At 46.2% G+C, this 13,473-nt stretch overlaps 1 protein-coding gene across 1 annotated transcript in view; it reads right to left on the bottom strand.

Annotated features, from left to right (window-relative positions):
- Nucleotides 1-13,473, bottom strand: part of C5H10orf90 (chromosome 5 C10orf90 homolog) — a 922,340-nt gene that overhangs the window by 374,545 nt on the left and 534,322 nt on the right. The window contains exon 3 of the mRNA XM_086920249.1: nt 10,953-12,069. Within this exon, the coding sequence (XP_086776375.1) occupies nt 10,953-12,069 (1,117 nt within the window). The remainder of the gene's footprint in view (nt 1-10,952; nt 12,070-13,473) is intronic.

Here is a 13,473-nt window from a genome sequence, read left to right as displayed (position 1 = left end):
GAGTAAAGTGGACTTTATCCCCCTACCAGTAGTGTACAACAAGATGAGACTCGTTTACAGAGTGGTGGAAAAATGGGGCATGGCCTCCAAAGACTTCTTGGGGGCCAACTACCCCTCTTGTTACCTCAAGTAAGTCCCACACAGCAGGATTGCTGAGAGGTTGTCTGATGCAATGCCCCCTTTCTCCACCACTGTGCAAACGCAGCTCCTGGTTCACTACTAGTAGAGGGATGAAGTCCCCTTGGCTCCGGAGGATTCTTGAAGGACAACTACCCCTCCAGTTAACTCCAGTAAGTCCCACACAGTTGGTTTGCTGAGAGATGTTCGGTGGCACCCTCCTTTCTCCACCACTCTGCAAATGCACCTCCTGGTGTACTACTGGTTGGGGGGATGTAGTCCCCTTGGCTCTTGTGGGTCCTTGGTGGCCAACTATTCCTCCTGCCACCTCCAGTAAACACCCACACAGCTGGATTGCTGAGAGGTTGTCCTAGGCCATGCCCCATTTCTCCACCACTCTGCAAACACCCCTCCTGATGCACTACTGGTTGGGGGAAGTGGTCCACTTTAGTCCTGAGGCCCTTAGGAGTAAAGTGGAATTAATTTCCCAACCAGAAGCATGCCTGGAGGTGCGTTTGCAGAGTGGTGGAGAAAGGCGGTATGGTCTTCAAGTCATCTCAGCAATCCCTTCAGAACTGTAAGTGGTCTTCAGCTGTGTAGATGAATTGCTGAAGATTGTTCTCGAGTTTGGGCCTCAGGACGTTGAAAGCTCACAAGCTGCAGCAAGCACCCTTGACTGAGATTATTAAATAGACCCAATTAGGTTGATATGATCACACCATACTAGCATTATGATAGTTATGGTGGACCATGCAGCAGTCCTTGAAAGGGATCACATTTTCACTCCATAGATGTGCTCATACCTCCCCATCTACCTACTTGTATGATATGTTTTGGATTATTTGAAGTGTAGTGATGATGGCCTCAGGTAGCATAGATACACACAAATGATATAGTCCGTCTGTGACATACTGCAGGCCCCTATAGGCAGAGGGTAAAATTCGGAGGGAGTAAATATTGCCATATTTCTCAGTAGACACAGCTGTAAGTAGCAAAAGATTCAGACCTTCTGGATCTGGGCATATACATTAAAGTCAATCTCAAATAAGACTTCCAAACTCGTGGCTTTAGAAACTGGCATGGGCAAAGAGCCTAGACAATCAGTCAAAAGATTGCTGGACCAGCAAGGACAGTCCTTCCAAAGATCAGGACTTCAGTCTTATTGTTGTACATCTTTAAGAAATTGGCAGGCACCCATATATGTTTCCAGCAGAAACTCAACTGTCGAATGACTGAACTTGTCTTGTTAAAACTTATCAGTAGTTGGAGAGGAGTTTGAAGCCAAAATCCCAGAGCAATTTCCCTTAGGGTTGCTTGTAAAAAATGAACAAGATTGGCAAAAGAGCCATGTCCTGGGGACCTTATGGGAGTAACTTCCTCTAAATTTCGAAAAGGAGGCAGAGACATATATCATGAGTCCATTCAGTGAGAAACGGCTCCTAACACATCAGAGTTGTGCCTGTGAGCCCAGAATCAGGGGTGGTGGGTGAGATTTTAAAGTGGTGGGGCGCAAAGTGATTTGCATACAGCACCGTAGCGAGCGACCCAAGAAAATTTTGAAAAAAAAGAAGAAAAATCGTGCATTTTCAAGCAAATTTGAGAAAGCAGGAAGGTTAATAAAGCAATTGTGAAAGTGCAGTTATTACATTAATAGATGGCATAACATAGGTAGCTGCTTATTCAGTATAACCACAGAGCTTCATACATTCCGTCCTATTATGCTCAGGTGCTGAATTCAGACTATAAGACTTTCATGGAAATCTCAGCTCTAAGAGTAGAAGAAGTTGCACAGCAGTGTAATGGTTGCCAGGCTCGTTCCGCAGGAGCGTCAGGAACTTGAAGAAAAGTCCACAGTCTTCCCCTACAGCCTTCCGACTCTATCAGACTCTAGAGTAGCGAATGGCACGCCAGGGGAAAACAGGGAAACACAACAAGGAAAGGCGGGGGAAGAAAAACAGGTCTTGAGCGTGGGAATCCCCCACCCGTGAATACCCCAGGTGTCTGCTAATTAAAAGAGAATAAAGCCGCCACTTCCTGTCCAGCTGACCTGTCCTTTGAACCCCGGACTCCAACAGGAAGCACCCATTCACAGAATCAACATTTACCAAGTGAGCTGGAAAAGCCCCCTCGTTCCACTGGGGGGCTAAACCTCACTCCCACCCCCAAATCCTTCATGGCCTGCACTAAGCGTGTCAACAGACAGCCCCTCGCAGAGGCCAAGGCAGGCGCAGCGCTATAACCCCGCAGGCGCAGCCTGGGCGTCATTTCACCCGGTGCCCACCGGAACAATGCCCCCTCGGTCAGGAACAGTGGCCGGTTAGCAATGAGGCCGAGGCAGGCGCAGCGCTATAACCCCACAGGTGCAGCCTGGGCGTCATTTCACCCAGTGCCCACCGGAACGATGCCCCTCGGTTGGTAACAGTGGACGGTTAGCAATGAGGAACAACCGGAGAATCTGATGCCCTGTGTTATTCCTCATTCCTACCCAAGGATCTCAAACAGACAGAATCCCTGGGTGAACCAGTGGGCTGTCTGCTGTTCTCGTGTCGAGTCACTACCCCGAGTTAAGAGTCTTTCTCTTATAGACCCTGGAAGGATGAAAGGGTGTGTTGGCCCAGCAGGGGATGTTAGTATGAGGTGCTCACACCCCTAAGATGTCGCCCTCTCTTACTATTCAAATGATTGCTTTTGTCGACAAGTGGTCTCTGCGCTTAGGGGCCCCGGGGGGAGGGGGTGGAGTATGCCTAGTTTGAACATCCCACTGTCCCTTTCACATGCACTTGTCTGAGAGGCTGTAAGTCATTTACCAACCCTGGGTGGGTCCTCGTGTCCCCTGGAAGCACCCCATGTTTAAGCGCTTCAATAGCCGGGCTCGTGGAGAAATGGGGCCCAGACCTGCAGTGGGTCCCTGGAGCTGAAACCACCCCCAAGGCGCCTCGGGGGAGTTCGGAAATAGCCAATTAATAGCTGGCCCCGGGGCAGCCAAGGTGCTCATTACAGCCCCTGACGCCCCAGGCCAGACACCTGTGCGGGAGCCAGCGCACTAAGGGCTGGGCTGGGAGCTACAGGCCCACAGCCAAGGTGAATTTTGGGAAGGCCTCCCTTACAGAAGTCGGTGGGCCTGGTCCACGAACCCAACACTTACCCTCAAATATTCAGACGTCAGCCTAAGCCTCGTTATTTCCACGGCGATCAAAGCATCGCCAGATATTTATGGAACAAGATAGCGCCAAGAGATGCCCTCGTGTCCGAGCGCTATAAAAAGTCCACACCACACAACATCTTTGGGCCAGCGCTGTAAAGAGAAGTGGGGCACCGGACCCCACGCGCTATGGCACAGCGGGGCATTTTATGTTTTCACGAGTTAAAGTCCTTTTAGTGTATTTCACTTTTGAGACGTTTATATCACCTTTCTTCATAGTTATTTTATTCTCATTATTCACTTTGATGATGAATGACTGTTTTTTGTTTAACTTGGCTGCTTTTTAAGCAGACTTTCCACCCCCAGTTGATTTTCCATTCCAGACCCCCGTCCTTCCACCCCACGCACGTGCTTACATTCTCCTATTTTCTTTCCTTGTGCGTTTGGATTGGCTCTTTAACAATAGTACATTCCCAAGTGGTGCAGACGGTGGGGCAAACATACCAAGGCTTTGCACTGGTGCAAAGTCACCGGTAGCACAAGCACACGCAAACTGTGCATAAACTATTTACTTTGCAGTCACCGCCCAGGCGGCTTGAAGCGCGCCAGTCTCGGCGAGAGCGGCAGCACTGTATCTTGGTAGATTTGCAGATTTCTCATTTTCCTTCCTCACACAACTCAACGCAGCAACTCTGCTTGCTGCTCTCATGGCGTAAACTGTTCGTAACTCTTATTTTTGAAGGCTCCTGGATAACTCGGGTGCTTCCCGGATTCCCGGCGGCGCTCGCTCGAACTTTTATAACGCTGGTCACCAGTTTAAATTTTATTGCAGCAGTGCGTCCATGGTGCTTGTGGGGCTACGCCCCTACGCCCCAATGTATGCAACGCGGCTGCCCAGAATATGAAACACACGCAACCAGAGTGATCTGACAAAAAGTATCAAATAAGGCTGAGAAGCTAAGCTGTAACAGGCCTGCTGCAATAAAATTTAAACTGGTGACCAGCGTTATAAAAGTTCGAGCGAGCGCCGCCGGGAATCCGGGAAGCACCCGAGTTATCCAGGAGTGGGGAGTGCAGGGGGGCTGGTCTGGACTGCTGCGCAGCTTGATTGACAGTCCACAACCACGTGACGCACTCAGCTGCAGCAGCAGACAGCCAGCCAAGGTATCTATCGCGCAAGTGATGCTTAGGGCAGAAACTAGCCCGCGCATGCGCATCAGTGTTCCCCCATAGGGGGGTGCTTGTTTAAGTTCTTAACTCTTATTTTTGAAGGCCCAATCCCCTTCCTATACCCCAGACCAGGAATGAGGGAATGTTACACTTGCAGATGGATTCTGGGTGCACAGAAATGCTATGTTCACCCCCCCATTATTGTGGGGTGCGGTGATTCGGGCCCCCTGAGTTAGACTCACCGTAAAGCTGGTAGCGCTCAGAAACGTGTAACTTTCTGACTATTCACCAAACCCTTGCAGGCCGTGTCCCACCTCGGAAATGAGCGGAACTTGTCTCCGATTCATGGCCTCAGTGGGTGTGTTTCCGGAGCAGGGACGCGGCGCCGCGCACCGCAAAATGGCCAATCACTGCATGACTACATGAAGTCACACACAGTGATTGGCCATTATGCAGTGTGTGTGCACCACCCACGCGCGGCATCCAATAATGGATTGCCCTGCGGTGACCAGCCAATCCTGGCGCTGCAAGCAGCGCCAGGATTGGCTAGGTGGGCTCGTGAATGCTTGCCCTGTGTCGCCTTTGTAAAGCCGGGGGCTGCGGCCCACTTAAACAAGCACCCCCCTATGGGGGAACACTGATGCGCATGCGTGCGCTAGTTTCTGCCCTAAGCATCACTTGCGCAATAGATACCTTGGCTGGTTGTCTGCTGCTGCAGCAGAGTGCGTCACGTGGTCGTGGACTGTCAATCAAGCTGTGCAGCAGTCCAGACCAACCCCCCTGCACTCCCCACTCCTGGATAACTCGGGTGCTTCCCGGATTCCCGGCGGCGCTCGCTCGAACTTTTATAACGCTGGTCACCAGTTTAAATTTTATTGCAGCAGGCCTGTTACAGCTTAGCTTCTCAGCCTTATTTGATACTTTTTGTCAGATCACTCTGGTTGCGTGTGTTTCATATTCTGGGCAGCCGTGGTGCATCCATTGGGGCCTAGGGGCGTAGCCCCACAAGCACCATTGACGCGCTGCTGCAATAAATTTTAAACTGGTGACCAGCGTTATAAAAGTTCGAGCGAGCGCCGCCGGGAATCCGGGAAGCACCCGAGTTATCCAGGAGCCTTCAAAAATAAGAGTTACGAACAGTTTACGCCATGAGAGCAGCGAGCAGAGTTGCTGCGTTGAGTTGTGTGAGGAAGGAAAATGAGAAATCTGCAAATCTACCAAGATACAGTGCTGCCGCTCTCGCCGAGACTGGCGCGCTTCAAGCCGCCTGGGCGGTGACTGCAAAGTAAATAGTTTATGAACAGTTTGCGTGTGCTTGTGCTACCGGTGACTTTGCACCAGTGCAAAGCCTTGGTATGTTTGCCCCACCGTCTGCACCACTTGGGAATGTACAATTGTTAAAGAGCCAATCCAAACGCACAAGGAAAAAAAATAGGAGAATGTAAGCACGTGCGTGGGTTGGAAGGACGAGGGTCTGGAATGGAAAATCATCTGGGGGCGGTAAAAAGTCTGCTTAAAAAGCAGCCAAGTTAAACAAAAAACGGTCACTCATCATCAACGTGAATAATGAGAATAAAATAACTATGAAGAAAGGTGATATAAATGTCTCAAAAGTGAAATAAACTAAAAGGACTTTAACTCGTGAAAACATAAAATGCCCCAGTGTGCCATAGCGCGTGGGGTCCGGTGCCCCACTTCTCTTTACAATGCTGGCCCAGAGATGTTGTGTGGTTTGGACTTTTTATAGCACTCGGACAAGAGGGCGTCTCTTGGCGCTATCTTGTTCCATAAATATCTTGCGATGCTTTGATCGCCGTGGAAATAACGAGGCTTAGGCTGATGTCTGAATATTTGAGGGTAAGTGTTGGGTTCGTGGACCAGGCCCACCGGCTTCTGTAAGGGAGGCCTTCCCACAATGCACCTTGGCTGTGGGCCTGTAGCTCCCAGCTCAGCCCTCACTGCGCTGGCTCCCGCACAGGTGTCCGGCCTATGGCGTCAGGGGCTGTAATGAGCACCTTGGCTGCCCCCCGGCCAGCTATTAATTGGCAATTTCCGAACTCCCCTGAGGCGCCTCGGGGTGGTTTCAGCTCCAGGGACCCACCACAGGTCTGGGTCCCATTTCTCCACGAGCCCGGCTATTAATCGTTTATTTCGTACCTCCCTAGAGCTGAAAACATCCCATGGTGCCTCGCCTGCCACACTGCAGCTCTAGGCACCCGTCTTTCCATGGGCCCAGCCCCTGTACCCTCGCCCCTTGCCCACATCTGGACAGAGGCCGTCGGCCCCATATAGAAACCAGATTCTTGGGAGGCAGGTCGACATGGAGCGGTCAGTGACAGGCCAGCATAGCGCCCTGAAGAGCAGCATCTGGCGTGTAAAGGCTGTGGGGCTGGGGCAAAGTCAGTTTCTCGTGAGGCCATTGCCTGTGAAATGGGGCAGCAGTAATGCCGAAGCGCTTAAACGTGGGGGTGCTTCAGGGGACTTGAGGACCCACCCAGGGTTGGTAAATGACTTACGGCTTCTCAGACAAGTGCATGTGAAAGGGACAGAGGGCTGTTCAAACTAGGCATACACCGCCCCCTCCCCCTCCCCTCCCCCGGGGGCCCCTGAGCGCAGAGCCCACTTGTCGACAAAAGCAATTATTTGAATAGTAAGAGAGGGCGACATCTTAGGGGTGTGAGCACCTCATACTAACATCCCCTACCGGGGGATTGGTGTCAGTACAACGCGTTCTTTTACGTCGCATTCCGTTACAACGCAGATTTTACAACGCAGGATCCATTACATCGGATGCCATTACAACGCATGGCATTACATAGCAGATGCTATTACAACGCATGGCATTACATCGTAAGTATACCTTTTTTTAAAAATGTTATTAAGTAAATTTAATTAATTTAATTTAAATAATTTAATTAAAATACATTTTAAAATAGTCATTAATTTAATTTAATAAAATAATATCTATTTAATAAATGTAATTTTAATAAAAATTGTAATTAATTTAATTTAATTAAAATATTGAAATTAGTTTAATGTACATATTTTTAAAATTGAAATTAAATTAAATTAATATTAATAATTTATTTAATTTAATTAATTTAATTTAAAAATGTAATTAATGTAAAATAATTAATTTAATTTATTAAATATATTTTAATTAATTTAAAAATGGTAAATATAATTTAATTATCCCTAAACACAAACCTACCCCTGAACCCTAAAACACCCCTGTACCCCAAAACCCAAACCCTGCCCTAAAACCTAAAAACACCCTGTACCCCAAAACCCAAACCCTGCCCTAAAACCTAAAAACACCCCTGTACCCCAATACCCAAACCCTGCCCTAAAACCTAAAAACACCCCTGTACCCCAAAACCCAAACCCTGCCCTAAAACCTAAAAACACCCCTGTACCCCAAAACCCAAACCCTGCCCTAAAACCTAAAAACACCCCTGTACCCCAAAACCCAAACCCTGCCCTAAAACCTAAAAACACCCCTGTACCCCAAAACCCAAACCCTACCCTAAAACCTAAAAACACCCCTGTACCCCAAAACCCAAACCCTGCCCTAAAACCTAAAAACACCCCTATACCCCAAAACCCAAACCCTGCCCTAAAACCTAAAAACACCCCTGTACCCCAAAAACCCAAACCCTGCCCTAAAACCTAAAAACACCCCTGTACCCCAATACCCAAACCCTGCCCTAAAACCTAAAAACACCCCTGTACCCCAAAACCCAAACCCTGCCCTAAAACCTAAAAACACCCCTGTACCCCAAAACCCAAACCCTGCCCTAAAACCTAAAAACACCCCTGTACCCCAAAACCCAAACCCTGCCCTAAAACCTAAAAACACCCCTGTACCCCAAAACCAAACCCTGCCCTAAAACCTAAAAACACCCCTGTACCCCAAAACCCAAACCCTGCCCTAAAACCTAAAAACACCCCTGTACCCCAAAACCCAAACCCTGTCCTAAAACCTAAAAATACCCAAACACCCCAAAATATATACCTCAGTACCCCAAAACATATACTCCTATTCTCATACTTATTTAAAAAATTACTTAAATTAATATATTTAATTTATAATATTTAAAAACATAATTTTTTTTTATAATTAATAATAATTAAATCAATTATATAATATTAAATAAAATAAAAAAAATTATATACTTACCAATACTTACGATGTAATGGTATGCGTTGTAATAGCATCTGCTATGTAATGCCATGCGTTGTAATGGCATCCGATGTAATGGATCCTGCGTTGTAATAGCTGCGTTGTAACAGCATTACGACGTAAAAGTTGTGTTGTAAGTGTTACATACCCCTACCGGGCCAACGCACCCTTTCATCCTTCCAGGGTCTATAAGAGAAAGACTCTTAACTCGGGGTAGTGACTCGACACGAGAACAGCAGACAGCCCACTGGTTCACACAGGGATTCTGACTGTTCGAAATCCTTGGGTAGGAATGAGGAATAACATAGGGCATCAGATTCTCCGGTTGTTCCTCATTGCTAACCGGCCACTGTTCCTGACCGAGGGGGCATTGTTCCGGTGGGCACCGGGTGAAATGACGCCCAGGCTGCGCCTGCGGGGTTATAGCGCTGCGCCTGCCTTGGCCTCTGCGAGGGGCTGTCTGTTGACACGCTTAGTGCAGGCCATGAAGGATTTGGGGGTGGGAGTGCGGTTTAGCCCCCCAGGGCCACGAGGGGGCTTTTCCAGCTCACTTGGTAAATGTTGATTCTGTGAATGGGTGCTTCCTGTTGGAGCCCGGGGTTCAAAGGACAGGTCGGCTGGACAGGAAGTGGCGGCTTTATTCTCTTTCAATTAGCGGACACCTGAGGTATTCACGGGTGGGGGATTCCCATGCTCAAGACCTGTTTTTCTTGCCCCGCCTTTCCTTGTTGTGCTTCCCTGTTTTCCCCTGGCGTGCCATTCGTTACTCTAGAGTCTGATAGAGTTGGAAGGCCGTAGGGGAAGACTGTGGACTTTTCTTCAAGTTCCTGACGCTCCTGCGGAACGAGCCTGGCAACCATTACACTGCAGTGCAACTTCTTCTACTCTTAGAGCTGAGATTTCCATGAAAGGCTTATAGTCTGAATTCAGCACCTGAGCATAATAGGACGGAATGTATGAAGCTCTGTGGTTATACTGAATAAGCAGCTACCTATGTTATGCCATCTATTAATGTAATAACTGCACTTTCACAATTGCTTTATTAACCTCCCTGCTTTCTTAAATTTGCTTGAAAATGCACGATTTTTCTTCTTTTTTTTCAAAATTTTCTGGGGGGGGGGAACCCCCCAAACCCCCCTTTTGTGGCTCGGGCTCGCTGCTGCACTCTCTCGCTACGGTGCTGTATGCAAATCACTTTACGCCCCACCACTTTAAAATCTCACTCACCGCCCCTGGTAACAGGCCTCCTTTAGTACCATTGCATGTAATTATGAAAAGTTACTCTGTGGTGGCCAAAACTACCATGTCAGCGCCATGTCAGGGGTAGCACCCCACCAGAGACCTATCTATGTTCCTATGATTTAGCAGACAAACCATAAATCATTTTGCAAGATTCCTTCCTGTGTTTTGGAAGATTGTAGGGAGAAGTATGACTGGGAAATACCTCCTTTAATCCTGAGGGTCCAAAAGGTGTTCTTTGTTAGTAGCGTAACCATAGTGATTACCACCTTATTTTGAAAGAAGGCCTCCAATTCCGTTTACACAGATGAGGTTATCCAGAGTGGGGCACAGAGATGACAAAAGGGATAAAGGAGCCTGCAGTCAGGGTGCAGGTCACACCTCAATTGTTGTAAAAATAATGATAAATGAACTGAAATGTTTATAATTGAAAGTATCTGATTTGATGCATAATATTAAATGCCAAAAATGTAAATCTCTCAACTTGACTGTACACAATGTCAAATTAAATAAAATCTTACTCAGTTTTGTTTTAGGGTGATAAAAAAAATAGAATGAGGAAGTCACTGTCTACAGAGTGCATATCTGTAGGTATCACCGTGAAATGACTACACATCATTCATGCAGAATACCAAATGCAATTTTGCGATTTGTCAGAACAGCTTATACAATAACATGGCATTATTAAATCACACACTAAGGCAGTGTTGCACCTATACATGTGTTTTTCTTAAACAGTTTTATAAAATAATGGAATAAGTCTTTTCTTTGATTCAAGAATAAGATCATTTGATCTGTTTGGCAGAGTTAGGCCTGAATTGACAGCCTGTTTCTGAGAAATTGATAACATAATGTCTTGTGGTTAGGACGTGGCTTGCACTCTATCTTGTGATAATAAGAGCCAGTCACATGTACCACAATGGAAGGAGAAAGGAAAGTTACTAGTTATTGAAATAAAACATTTTCACAATAATACCTACACACTAAACATCGTGCTAAAACGGAACAGATAACATTAGGGATAAACATCTAAAAAATGAGGACTCGTGAAATGGGTCCTAGTATGACATTGCTAAATCAAGACAGTCTCAGTCTGCTTACCTTTTTGACCCGGCAAATCAGATAGCTGGTTAAATGCTTCATTGGAATTCTCCTTCAGTTGTTTATTAAACCTGCTTTGGCTTGTTCTCTCTTGAACAATGAAAGAATGTTTTCCATTTGTAAAACCAGCCAGTGGACGTGACGCACTTACTGCGGGAGGTCTGCCGTCATTGGCATGCTGTCTCTCCATACTTCTTTTTAGTGGTGGTTGGGTTTTATCAGAATGCATTTCAATTACATCTGTCTTTCCTCTGTCCTCTGGGGCCACTGGCTGTGGAACGTTTGCTTTGGGCTCTTTTCTGGGTGTGCCCAGTACTCCATCTGCTGTCGACCTGCTGGAACAGCAGTTCACGTTGAACGAGAGCACTGATCTCTGAATAGATTGGTCTTTGGATGCTGGTCGAAAGAGTGGGATAGACAGAGATTTGTCCAAGTAATGAATGACACTGGGACACCGCTGAGAAACTGCATGGTAAACAAACGAACGAAATAAGCATTGTTCCTTCTTTTTAAAATTACTCTTAAGTGGCACCTCCATGTTCTCTGTCTTGCCATCAGTGCATGCCCATGCAGTCTTTCCAACAAACACAGGTGGATGGAAGCTAAAGACTTTTACCTCAGCGGACAATGAATGTTTCAATGATTTTTGGCAATGCCCTGGTTTGCATCGCGCACGAGCCTCCAGGTTGTTGAAAGCACCGGAAACGCTCTCGCGCGTGCCACTTCCGCTGCACCGCAAGCGTATCTGGTCACAGGCCACGACCTCCGCCCTCTGATTAGAAGGTAGATACATTCTTCTTGAAGTAATCGTTATTGACGTAAAGCCCGTCGTGACTTGCTGGCATTGTTTGCTTTCGTTGCGAGACAGGTTGGTTCTCGCGACATTTCCAACCAGAGCGGCTTCAATTCCTAATCTGCTAGGAAAAGATCTGAATGCGCTATTAATGTTGACTGAACTGTGATTAGACAGAGATTGCTTTATGTTGTAAGCATTAGGCTCGGTGATCACAGACCGCAGAGGGAATGCGGGCCCATTTTCTTCTGATTTATTCTCATCAATCATGTGTGAAATGACTGCAGATGAAATCAGTTTAGAATTGTATGATCCGGCAGCATCCTGCAAAGGAAAAAACACCAAAGTTATTCAAATATTCAATTGTAATGCAATCTTGTGTTTTGCCTTCCTTGGCCATAATAATGTCAGATTGCTTAGCTTAGCATTCTCGTTAGTGTTCTTTCTATTCCTGCTACTTCTTGACTTTCGTTTAAAAGGAATACTGTTTTCTCAAGAGCCGGCCACCTGTTACATACATTTGTAAGAAAAAAAGGTTGCAGTGTTTAAGTCCTGGCGCATGTACTTAAGAGGTGATTGGCAGAATTTGCGACTATGTTGTTCAAATTAGAGCTGTTATTATTTATGTCAGACTTGAGGGCGATTATCAATGTAGGACAGACATATACCCACAAAAGCTGTTTTAAGTTTCAATCGAAAAATATCTATGCAGGGGAGATGACACCATCAGATTCAGGTTCATCCCTTTCTATCAAAAGAAACCGTGAATCGATTTATTAAAATGTGTGTTGTGATGTGCATTGGCTGCTCTCTCCATTACAGGTATTTAATTCCCAAACTTAATAAAATGGCAAAAAAATGAATCCTTTCAGGAGCCATTGGATATGGTGTCTATGGCAGCGATGGGCCATGAGCAAGAAGGTTGGAGACTTTTGTCTAGCAGGACCCTATCCTATCAAAACCTACCATTTAACTATCCACATTTTGTAACATGGTATGTGATTAGAGATAAGAAGAGCTGGAAGAGCGAGGGTCACCAAAGTTGTTGGCTATGAACAGTGCCTCAGGCAAATCCCGGATGGATTGTGAGGTGATAATTAAGTCAACAATTGGTTAGAAAAACAGAAAACACATGTAGCATATCGCCTATTTAGGGATACAAAAAACTCAAAGAGAAAGGAATTGAAAAAAAGGGTGCTACAATGTAAAAGGGTCATGTTCACGTTCGATCCTTCATGCAAATTGTGTTTTGTTTACATTGCAACAAACCATATGTTCTGTAACTGTATTTAACTGAGCTATATTTTAATCTGATTGTATTTTTTTAGTATAGTGCTGTATGTCACTTGTAATGAGTTAAATACATAGAAAGTTTGTTTAGAGGTAGGTTTTCTTTAATGTCTATGTTTCAAAGGCAACATATAGAATTATACATGAGTAATGCATTATGTGGATGTTTTTCACCAAGGGGTAAAGAGTGACATCAAATAGACAACAAGAGGGAAGCTCGAATGGTCTGTGATGTCTATAACAATACACCACTTTCCCTGTTTTCCTTTCCCCTCCTGCAGGTTTGTTTTCTGCTTTCAGTCAAAGCAGACAATGAGTGCTGCACTGACAGGCTGTTAGAGATCCCTGTCAGCCTGGCCTGGAAAGCTTTTATGACGCAGCAACAGTGTGTATCGAGTTTTGTTATCAACTTTTGCCACGTCATAACAGTTAATTAGT

The sequence above is a fragment of the Lissotriton vulgaris genome, chromosome 5 (assembly GCF_964263255.1).
Source record: "Lissotriton vulgaris chromosome 5, aLisVul1.2, whole genome shotgun sequence".
Lineage (NCBI taxonomy): Eukaryota > Metazoa > Chordata > Amphibia > Caudata > Salamandridae > Lissotriton > Lissotriton vulgaris.
This window is presented reverse-complemented; position numbering and strand designations above follow the sequence as displayed.